The sequence below is a fragment of the Salvia splendens genome, chromosome 17 (assembly GCF_004379255.2).
Source record: "Salvia splendens isolate huo1 chromosome 17, SspV2, whole genome shotgun sequence".
NCBI classification, from domain to species: domain Eukaryota; kingdom Viridiplantae; phylum Streptophyta; class Magnoliopsida; order Lamiales; family Lamiaceae; genus Salvia; species Salvia splendens.
Genome location: NC_056048.1, coordinates 7,333,518 through 7,345,644, shown reverse-complemented (window position 1 = coordinate 7,345,644; position 12,127 = coordinate 7,333,518). Strand labels below are relative to the sequence as shown.

The window sequence follows — 12,127 nt, the reverse complement described above, 5'->3', positions numbered from 1 at the left end:
GCACCATATGTGAACTGCAATGTATACGAATAAGATGTGTCGTGTTTCGATGTTTGGCACACGTTTCTTGTTTCCCCTAAGGGTTTAATAAGTCTAGGGGCTAGGGTATAGTAAGTACACATAAATAACAATTTGTAAACCGATACGAATAATGCTTTGAATGTTAACGAACAATGGATATTATTGGCTATATAATGCACCATATGTGAACTGCAATGTATACGAATAAGATGTGTTGTGTTTCAATGTTTGGCACACGTTTATTGTTTCCCTTAAGGGTTTAATAAGTCTAGGGGCTAGGGTATAGTACGTACACATAAATAACAACGTTTAAACTGATACGAATAATGCACCGAATGGTAACGAGTAATGGATATTGTGGACTATATAATGCACCATATGTGAACTGCAATGTATACGAATAAGATGTGTCGTGTTTCGATGTTTGGCACACGCTTCTTGTTTCCCCTTAGGGTTTAATAAGCCTATGGGCTATGGTATGGTACGTACTCATTAATAACAACGTTTAAACCGATACGAATAATGCACCGAATGGAAACGAACTGATACGAATAATGCACCGAATGTTAACGAATAATGGGTTTTATTGACTATATAATGCACTATATTTGAACTGCAATGTATACGAATAAGATGTGCCGTGTTTCGATGTTTGCCACACGTTTCTTGTTACCCATAAGGATTTAATAAGTATAGGGGTTAGGGTGTAGTACACACTCAATAATAACAACGTTTAAACTGATACGAATAATGTACCGAATTTTTTGTTCGTTATTAGATTATATAACACTGAATTACTCTAATAACTGTGAGGTTAACTCATTGAAGTACTCATCAGCCCGTTGATAGTTCGTATGCCCTACAACAATCAAAATAATGACAATTTCTCGATAAATAATGTAACGTTTTAATCAAAAAATGCACATATCTGATGATCACAGTGGTAGTTAAATACTTTAATCGTCTAATTACAAATGTACTTAAGAAACAATAATACACACGCATGATAATTTATATCAAACCAATTCACTCATATACACCATAATTCTAAAAATGCATAGTATATTGCACATAATGACAATTTAATAACACATAATGCACAACTTAAAAAAAGTAATGCACATTGTATATTGCTGAATAATGATAATTTCTCGATGAATAATGAAAGGTTTAATTGAAATAATGCACATGTCCATATCCCTTAGCTTCATCCACTTTTGACAAACAATGTATCACAGAACATAAATATGCAAAGTGTTGGCTAATCTCCAAATTACGAAATTAACAAAAAAAATAAACAACATATCTGTTATCCCTTTTCTATCGTGGATTCAACTGCTTCAAGAAGTTAAGTAAACAACAGATCCGCTATCCCTTGTTGGTGTTTCGGCTCCCCCTTATTTCCAAACGTACTAGGGCCTATCTTGGGCAACCTGTCGCTGAATTTTTTGCCAGAGCAACGGGAATAACGACGTCGAGGGCATCGTCTATGTCGACTCTAATCTGCTTCTCTGATATGGAACAAACAACATAACACATCAGAAAATTATCACTAAATCAAAAGATAACACGATATGAGCTTCATAAGGATTAACCCATATACACAATATCTCTCATAATGCATAATGTACTGCACATAATGACAATTAGATAATACATAATGCACTGCTTAAACCAAATAATGTCCATATGTAACCTTCACTGAGTTGATTAACCATATACACAAAATCTCTCATAATGCATAATGTACTGCACATAATTACAATTAGATACTACATAATGCACTGTCTAAACCAAATAATGCACATATGTAATCTTCACTGCGTTGATTAACACATATACACAATACCTCTAATAATGCATAATATACTGAGATAATGACAATTAACAGCTACATAATGCACTACCTAAACCAAATAATGCACATACGTAATCTTCACTGAGTTGATTAACCCATATACACAATATCTCTCATAATGCATAATATACTGCACATAATGACAATTACATACTACATAATGCAATGTCTAAACCAAATAATGCACATATGTAATCTTCACTGCGTTGATTAACCCATACACACAATACCTCTAATAATGCATAATATACTGAGATAATGACAATTAACAGCTACATAATGCACTACCTAAACCAAATAATGCACATACGTATATTCCAATAACAACAAGTAATACCATGAATAATGCTTAATATACTGAACATAATGCTTAATATACTGAACATAATGCATACATCATTGTACATAATGCCCAGTCCAGTTTAAATAATGCACATAAAATTTTTTTTTTAGTTTAGTATCTAAAACAAACAATACCCTACACATGGCCCTAAAATGCATGAAATACTGCAAATTATGCCAGTATACAGCTACATAATGCACTGCATATTCAAAAGGCAACATGAACTGAGAGTAATGAGGATTAATACATATACCACAACAAATAATGCACCAGTCAGAACAAGTAATGCATAAAACTTGCTCCATAATGCATAAGACAAAGCAAATACCCTGTGTAATACAAAATTTGGTAACCATAGCCTATATAAATTATGCTCCAGAATGAAAACGTACATGTGTGACACACACAATGTATTAAACTGTATAAATAATGCAGCCATTACTACAAAAAAATGCATGATTACAGTTCCACAATGCATTCAATAGATATGCACTTATGAACTCTTTCGTGTGTGTAGTCACCACACCACACAACATGGATAATGCAGATTCAACAGAGTTGCTAATATCCTTTCACACAATCGACAAATAAGATACTGAATTGTTTAAGCCCGATGCAATTTTTACCTGCGGCCTCTGATGCTTGAGAGAGCGGTCGACCCCTCTTAGTCATTTTGGATCTACAGACACCAAAAAAACATAAGATACCGGAATTGATGTTTATTGAACCGAACCCAATATCTACACTACAGATTCAGAGAAAAACATAAACAAAGAACAAGTTATTTCAGAAATTTCTGCACCTCCGCATACTAAAAGTTTCAATTTTAACAATTTGGGTATGCTAAATCGCGAAAAAAACATGCCCACATCCCTTTTGAAACATACCTTGTCGATAGGAGTCGGTGTTTAGGAGCAGCTGTTAACGCCGGTAGCTTGTTGTCGCAGAAATTTTGGTGCACTGCTGCTATTTCTTCGAACGCTGCGGCAAGGAGTGAAAACTAGGGTTTGCGGTAGTGGAGGGAGTGGATGGAGTGGTTTGCGGTAGTGGAGGGAGTGAATGAGGAAAGAAGAAGATGCGGATGTTTTCAAATTCCGTAAAATTCGCATATACCAAAATATGGCGGTTCATGTTTCCGTCAAATGTCTACATTACCCCTGTAATGCATATAACCACCATCTATAATGCAACACGAATATAGATTTGTAGAATCAATCTGAACCGTTAATGCATTAGATCTAACGGATAAAATTAAGAAGAAAATAGGATCTAATAGATGAAAAGGAGATTAATGCTCCCATATATATATATATATATATATAGGAAAATGATCAATACAAAACTTGATCTCAATACAAAATCCAGACCAAATCCTGACCATGAGATTTGACAATCCAATGGTCAATAATTAAACTAAAACACGGAGGGTCATTGTAAAGCAGTTTTAGGTCATATTATAAACTTTGGATTTGAGGTCATGTTAAGACCATTTCATGTCATCCTTACTATAATGACGTAAAAATAAGCTTACAATGACCTAAAAATGACTTTTGTATGCTTGGTTCTGCATTTTTGTATTAAGAATGCTTTTGCATGGATCAAAACCCTATATATATATATATATATATATATATATATATATATATATATATATATATATATAATTTATTTGTTTTAATTTTTCTGACAAATGCCCCTCCTCAAATTCTTAAATTTTCTTCATAGATAAAATTTGCCCCCTTTCCTATAAATTTCTGGCTCCGCCCGTGCCTCTGTGAAACAGGCAAACCTCCCATATGGCATTTTCTCATCTCAATGCGGCCGAGGCTCGACTTTTCGGATCTTGAACTAGTAGGACAAATATTGTAGTAGATGCTTAGGAAAATAGATCGGAGGAGTCACAGTTTTTAAAAAAATGTTTTTAGTGTACTTGAGTTTTTCTAAAGGTAAAACTCCTAGCTCACTCGGTGATGGCTTGACAAAACCAGTTGTTATGAAAATATTTTGGCATGTGTCCACTGAGTATATCAAGTATTTATCCTTACACATCTTTTCAAAAATATTTAGGTTGAATGGCAACAACGATGGAGGGTGTTGAGCAGAGATGATACGTGTCTTTGATAAAACAATGCTTGGATATTGTGTCTCCATACATGATGTTATTCGCTCTTGAACGCTTCCACTAAAATAATAATTTTCTTTTTAGTTCACATATTGATGAGACTAGGGGTGACAAATCGTGCGAGTTGTGTCGTTATCGTGTTGACACGATAACAACAAACACGAACACAACCCGTTAAGAAAACTTCAAACACGAATAAGAACACGACCCCGCTACCCTCAAACACGAACACGACACGAACCACTTCGAGTCAACACGATAACAACACATATATGACACGACACAATAACGACACTATAATAATAATATTATAATATATTAATATTATTTCTAATTATTAAATTTTAAATTTTAATTTTAAAATTTTAAAATTTAAAAATAAAAGAATAATACTATTATAATATACTAATATTATTTCTTAACTTGTAACACGAACACGACAAGAACACGACACAAAATTTTCGTGTCGTGTCGACACGATAAGGACACGAACCCAATAAGCTTTGACGCATACCCATTAATTTCGTGCGGGTTCGTGTCTTGCCAAAAATTGTCAGCCCTACATGAGACATTATTAAAGTCGATGTTATGTACTTGTCAAGACGATACTCTAATTTTATTCAAGATATAGTCAAGTTGTTTCATTTTCCCTTTACTATCCGCTTCTTTAATCCTCTTCCTTAGTCACAATCAATTATATATTCTACTTTTAAAAAGTGCGGTCGTGATAAAAGTACGATATCCATCATTACTTGTCACTAGTTTTTTTTTATTTGTCTACCGATGCATGATCATGTCACTGTTATAATTAAAAAATAAATTCAATTAAATTTTAACCACTATGGAGATGTCTATATTTTTTTTATAATATTCTAATCACAATAACCTTTTTCTACTTTTTGAAAAACAATGTGCAAATAATTGTCAAATTTAATTGATTATTAGTCTGATCCACAGCCTCCCACTAAAATTTAATGATTTTCTAATAAAAAATATATTCATACTTCTTCTGATCAGAAATGGAAAATAAGATGTGTTACTTATGTACAAGAAAATGTTAAATATTTTTATAAAGAAACTTTTAGTATTTAAACTTAAGTTAAAGAAAATCATGTAAATAATTGTCAAAATTTAATTAATTACAATTCACTGCCTCCCATTAAAATTTAATGAATTATCTTCTAATAAAAAATATTTTCACATAATATAAAGTGAACTAACTGTAGATTTGGAAAGGAAAGGTGAGGAAGATTGATATTTTGATTTTACATGCATCGTTAGCTAGCATAAATATTAAATTAGGACCACAATATCAAATGTATAATATTACATTATTAGTAATATCTATAATCTCGAAAATGAAATTATAGCCCAAGCCTTTTGGGTCTGAGATACGTTGAAGCCCCTTCCTTCAACTTCAATCCAGGCAAGGAAACTTGCTGTTGCTCCTTCTGCCTCTTCTTTTTCTCATTCTCTCTCCTTTCTCTCTCCTTATCTTCTTGAACCTTCCTCAAACTCTCCATCTCCTCCTCCATGGCAGTCTTCTCCTGCTTCTGCTTCTTCTTGTGGTAGATCATCGACGTATCCGAGTCCTTCACCGAGAAGAACATGGGTCCGAGCTCAGCCAGCCACTGCGGCTCAACAGCCGTGGCACACTGCATGTATTCTTTCGCTGTGAGGATCAGCTCATGATAAACGACGTAGTCTGGAGTGTACCCCAATCCATACAAGGCACTGCTAGGATGGAGGTGGCAGGGCATCCCATTTCTGCAGTTGACATACTCCCCGACACCCTTCAGGCGAGCCGAGTTGTGGAAGTATGCGGAGCATATGGCCATCCTCACTACATCCCAGTCGAGCCCACACGACATGAGTGGGATCCTGAGTGTCTGAAGAATGTCGAGCAACTGGGATCGTACCTCTCTAGCCTTGCGCAAACCTTTCACATGCAGGAAATGGTCGTTGCACCAATCCCCCCGGCAGTGGTTAGACTCCCATTGTTGGTACACGTTTAGGAGCGTGAGGTGGTCAGATTCCGGGACAAAGAACTTTTCCCTTGCGGCATCGCTCTCTTCCACACGGTCCTTGGGTCGAAAGAAAACGGAGGGCACTGAAAGCATGGACACAATTGTTAGAACCTCGTCAATGCATCCGAGCTGCTTGCCCATTAGGAGCATCTTGGCCAATGGGGGATCCAAGGGAAACTCAACCATCTTCCAACCTATATCTGTCAGATCCCCAACGTTGTTCAGAGCACCCAACACCCACAGCTGGTACATGGAGTTGAGGATGTTTTCTTGTGGAGGAGGATCCATGAAGTCAAAATCTAATAGGTTGTCGACTTTTAAACTCTTGAGCAGCAAAACCACATTTCCCACGTTGCTTCTCTGGATTTCTGGGACTGGACTGGGTAGCATTTCGTTCAGATAAGCGCTCTCTGTATAAAGCCGGTAGCAAGTCCCCGGCCCAGTTCTTCCAGCTCGTCCAGCACGCTGATCAGCATTAGCACGACTAACTGGAAACACTTGGAGAGCATCCAAACCCATACGGGGGTTATAGACTTTTATCTTACCATAACCCGTGTCAATGACATATAAGATCCCATCCACAGTCAACGATGTCTCAGCAATATTTGTAGCAACAATACACTTGCGAGCTCCATCTTCAGCATTCTCAAAAATCTTTGCTTGCAAGTCAGCAGGAAGCTGGGAGTATATGGGAAGGATTAACAGCTTTGGAGCTTCCTTTTTGGAAGCGAGTTGTTCCATACGTTCTTGAAGAGCATAACATGTCGCCTCAATCTCATCTTGACCAGTCATGAAGATTAGGATGTCGCCAGGAGCACTAGTGATGTGAATCGCCATAGCCTGCTTTACTGCACCCTCGACGTAATCTTCACAAGGTGTCTTACTGTACAATGTCTGAACCGGGAATGTCCTCCCAGGGATGTGAAATATAGGTACGTTTCCAAAAAAATCTGAAAACTTTTGAGCATTGAGAGTAGCAGAAGTCACAATGAGCTTGAAATCACGACGTCTGGCCACGACTTTCTTGAGGATACCAAAAAGTACATCTGTGCTTAGGGACCGCTCGTGTGCTTCATCCATCACAATGATGCTACATGACGAAGATAAAAAGAGTCAACACAACTATTGTCACAACAAGCACTGCTCAGAACAACCTGAAATTCAAGAAATGCATACCGATATTTTTCCAGGTCAGAATCTTTTAGAGTCTCCCTCAGCAACACACCATCAGTCATGTACTGCAAGAGAACATATAGCTTGTTTGAGAACTGTTAACTGAGAATTAGAGACTTGAACTGAGTATTCCAGTTTCTAGACAAATGTACTCGCAGATCAAGCCAATAGATGGACAATCCACTCATATGCACCACCAGTTGCAGCAGTTTGTGCATAGTGCAGCTGGTGTTCATAAGTGAACTAGAAATTGAAGTACTTGTAGAGAATATACTCTCACATCAAACAAATACTATTAGCCAAGAAAATCAACAAAAGTATAAAATTGAGTACAAATGAGGATGGGACAAGAAGTCACTACCTTAATAACAGTGTTAGGCCCAGTGACATCTTCAAAACGTATGGCATATCCAACTTTATCACCAAGTTCAGTTTCCATCTCTTCGCTCACTCTTTTTGCAACACTCATGGCAGCCACACGCCTTGGTTGTGTGCAGCCAACAATGCCATTGTTTGTGTACCCATCTTCATGAAGATACTGTGCAGAGAAAGTATTTTTATGATTCAAACAATGTCTTCAGGATATACAGACACAAATTCCGACAAATCATTTTATAAATACGACTCTGAACATACCTGTGTTAATTGTGTCGTCTTTCCTGAACCAGTTTCACCAACCACTACGATCACTTGATTTTCGCGGATTACCTGTATTTATAAAAGATGAGATTGAATAACAAATACTCCGAAAACTATCAAAATGTGGATTTCTCCAGAAAACCATTATGATACCATTATGCTTGGCAGGGAAATCAAATTTGGAAAATGCTGAAATGCACAACTCTTTCTCAAAGGACCCAAAAACAAGCAAGAAAGAAATTAGGGTAAATTTGGGTCAGAACTATTTACCACGTCACTGCAGAACAAATGGTTTATGAGCCAAAACTGAAAATCCAGTAAAATTACAGAACACCAATCTTATTTTCCATTCAAAGCTTCATGTATTGGGGGAATGCTTTAATGTTTCTACATCAATCAATTAAGCATTAGAAAAGAGCTCAATAAACAACTCATACCTGCAGTAATTCTTCTCGTATAGAGAAGATGGGCAAATATTGTCGCTGTTGGGCAAATGTTTTTGATTTAGCAAAATTGCTGACTCCCTCTCCTTTTTTCAAATGTTGTGCAAATTTTGCATCCTGTTTGAAATCAATTTCACCTTGATCGCCAACTTTAGCAGTATCTGCGTCAATCTAGTAAACAATGCAAAAAGAGTTCAGAGCTTCAATGGTTATGCCAAAAGACCAAGAAATAAATTATTTAAATTCTGAATGTTGCATACCTGATCTGCAGTTTTCTCAACACCAAGAATATTGCCAAGATTAGAACCAGCAAGCTCCCAAAACCGTTGTCTGGACTTGTTCATGCTTTGTTTTTCACGAATTTCCTTAACCAGATTGGAGCCCTTCCGTGATATTATAGCCATATCTGACGTAGGGTCTTTCAATGGCACAACTGGCTCAGCTTGATTCGTGAAAGCAATCCTCCCATCGAGAAAAAGGGGTTTTGTATCTGTTAAACAAAATATTTAGAATCTGAATAACAAATATAACAGCTTTGCTTCAAAGTGAAAATGAGGACATCATAGACCATCCAAGTGTAAGATTCAGGCATACCATGCACAAGAAGAATAACCTTTCGTTCTTCCTCATCATCAAACTCAGTCTGCACCTCGGTTCCTCTGACAGCACCTGATCTCAAAAGTTGTCTATCCTCCCACTGAGCATTATCAGCAGTGAGCTGCGAAAGTTTTTTGCTCTGTGCAAAAGTCATCTTAGTCCCATCTCTTCTCACCTACAATCCAAAGCAGAATCCGTTGGATTTAACAGAAGCATGAGAAATTAGAAAAAACTACATCAGTACTTATACTAGTTCTAAACTTTTCCACATTACATGAGCACATAGTACAATTTTAAGCAATTAGATTTCAAGTTTATTGCCCTTAAAACATAGGCCAAAAAGGATTGAGTTACATTAGACACCCACACATACACACACACAAAAGCCAAAAAACTTTTCACATGTTTAGGATCAAAGCCATTATGAACTATACCAGTCTCTTAGCCAACCCTGCTTCTTTTTTATTGAAAGATGCCTCGTCACCAAGAAAGGCAGAGGAGCCATCAGCGTCATAAACACTGCTGCCTTCTTCTCGATCATACCTGCAGACATGATTCATTTGCTATGAGAAACATCCAGATTATGTATGAAGCAACCTGAAAACAACAAAATCCCATAGAGCGATTGGCAAACTAAAAACTACTAGGCGGAAACACAATGCTCTCATGGTAATTTATACTCCCTACGTCCCATAAGAATATGCACTATTTCCTTTTTAGTCCGTATCACAAGAATATGCACTTTCTAATTTTGAAAACTCTTTTCTCTCTATTAAGGTGGGACTGCTTATCCACTAACAACACTTTAATTACTTTTTCTTTCTACCTCTCTCTTACTTTACCAATTGTTCATTAAAACTCGTGCATAGTCCAGAGTGCATATTCTTCTGGGAAGGAGGGAGTAATAAGAATGTGACCAAACAAATCTTCCTGATATAGATAACTTATTTCTGTCACTACCTTCCTGATATAGATAACTTATTTCTGTAATTACATAAACAAAATATGAGTTCACTACCCTCCCCTTTTTCTACTACCTTCTTCAAATTAAAATATTAACACAAATTCATATCTTTCCATGGTCCATCATTCTTGCCGACACACATACAATTATAGCCATCTAGGGCTATCCTAGACAAAGTGGACTAAATCAAGCATATACTTTAAACCACTAATATAAAAAAATGTCCAGATTAAATTACCAGGCACGATCAGAACTGTATTCCATCTCTAAACGCATACTTTCTGTTATCTCATGATTCTGGTCTGCGGATGTGCTTTCTGGACCATTTTCTCCATCCTAAAACAAGAAAAGAAACATAGAAAATGGAAATACGTAAGAATAAGAAATTACAGCAAACAATAACTTGTAACTGTTAGGAGGGGGTTCAAGAGAATTCAAAGAGAGAGATAGGAAGAAAGAGTTGGAAAAGAAAGAGAGCCTTTATACCTTAGTGTCAACCTGATTGGAGCTCCCACCAGATTGGGAACTTGCAGACCTAAAACACACCCCACGTGCCCGAATTAGAGTAGGGCAAGGAGCATAGCTATCCCAAGGAGACGCAGCTGTTGCAGTGCATGCAGAAAAGGTTAGCTCAAGTACTATACAATACGATTCCAAATTTCAGCATATGAGTTATGAGAGGTTTATAGGACTTACCTGAAGAATTGGGAGTACGCCCTCCCAACCATGGAGAAACAAGCCGTGCATCAGGCGAGGCCCCAACAAGCATAGGGGATGGAGAAGGCCGACAATGTCTGCTACTAGAATCATGACCATCACGACGTGGGGATTCTTCCCACTCCCATCTTCCATCATCCCAATCAGACATGCCTACAATGATATGCATCACATTATGTTGGAAAAAACTTAGTCTTAAATAGTTCATTTTAAATTCGATGCAAGGATTTGAAGAAGTGAACTAGATTATATTTCAGACGTCTCAGAAAATGGATATAATATATTAAAATGCAATAAACAGTGAAAATAGATAACAATGCATACCAGGTGTTCTCGTAGACCTGTTGTATCTACCTCTTTTTCTCCCATACTCTCCATTGTGCTCTTTTTCTTGAGATGACTCTTTAGGGGTTCTCCCTTTCCTGTCAGCACAAACCCCCATATCTACTTGGTTGAACTTTTCCGACTACGGCTCTCTTAATTACCTTATCTGCATTAAAGCAAACATTCATCAAATAAATCATAGGGATAACACTAATGGGCATCTAGCTATTTCAAAACTATTTCATATGAACTCCATAAGCTTGGTTAAAATCGAAACCAAATCAACCAATCCGGTTCAGCATTGAGTATCCTACTTTCTCAGTTCGATTCTATTCGAATCAATTTAACATAATGCACAACCCTCCCTAACTGAAACTTCTACCCAAGGTCCAACCATCAGCGACCCAATCACTAACTCATCTTGCACTAAACCAGCTGATTAGAGCAAGTAAACTGAATTAAAATCTGATAAGTATATTCTATCAACGTGAACAGATGAGAAGCAAAGTTAATTACCATAATCAGGCCGGGGCGAGGGATTCAGGGGCGCCGGAGGGTGGCGGGAGCGCACGGATTGGGTGCAGTTATTTAGGTTTATAAAAAACCCTCAATTAAAGAATTTCATTCGATTTTACTAATAGTCTTGCCCTAATTCAATTCTTTCCTTTTTTTTTTGCTAGTATTTTCCTATTCTATTTCGTTCCAATTTCAATAAAAGAATCCGTTATTTCTGTGCGATATTCCTACGCTTTATTTCCTAATCTCCATATATGAATTTTTTTTTTTTTAATCAAAAATGCCCTTTGTGGGCGGGAGGTTTAGGCAGACCTCCAACCCGTAAATAATATCAAAATAAAATGTTCTACCAACATGATCTTAGCCCAAAGTGACTAGGATCT

At 36.9% G+C, this 12,127-nt stretch overlaps 1 protein-coding gene across 1 annotated transcript; it reads right to left on the bottom strand.

Moving 5' to 3' along the window:
• Positions 1-5,603: 5,603 nt before the first annotated feature.
• On the bottom strand, positions 5,604-11,894 carry LOC121773637 (pre-mRNA-splicing factor ATP-dependent RNA helicase DEAH7-like). Its single transcript, XM_042170531.1, has 13 exons — positions 11,745-11,894; positions 11,229-11,394; positions 10,884-11,057; positions 10,674-10,789; positions 10,426-10,523; positions 9,658-9,766; positions 9,221-9,398; positions 8,887-9,116; positions 8,621-8,797; positions 8,181-8,252; positions 7,906-8,082; positions 7,548-7,609; positions 5,604-7,461 (listed from the first exon to the last, which is right to left on the bottom strand). The coding sequence occupies exons 2-13, from the start codon at positions 11,344-11,346 to the stop codon at positions 5,709-5,711; spliced, it is 3,264 nt and encodes a 1,087-aa protein (XP_042026465.1). The 5' UTR covers positions 11,347-11,394; positions 11,745-11,894; the 3' UTR covers positions 5,604-5,708.
• Positions 11,895-12,127: the final 233 nt, after the last annotated feature.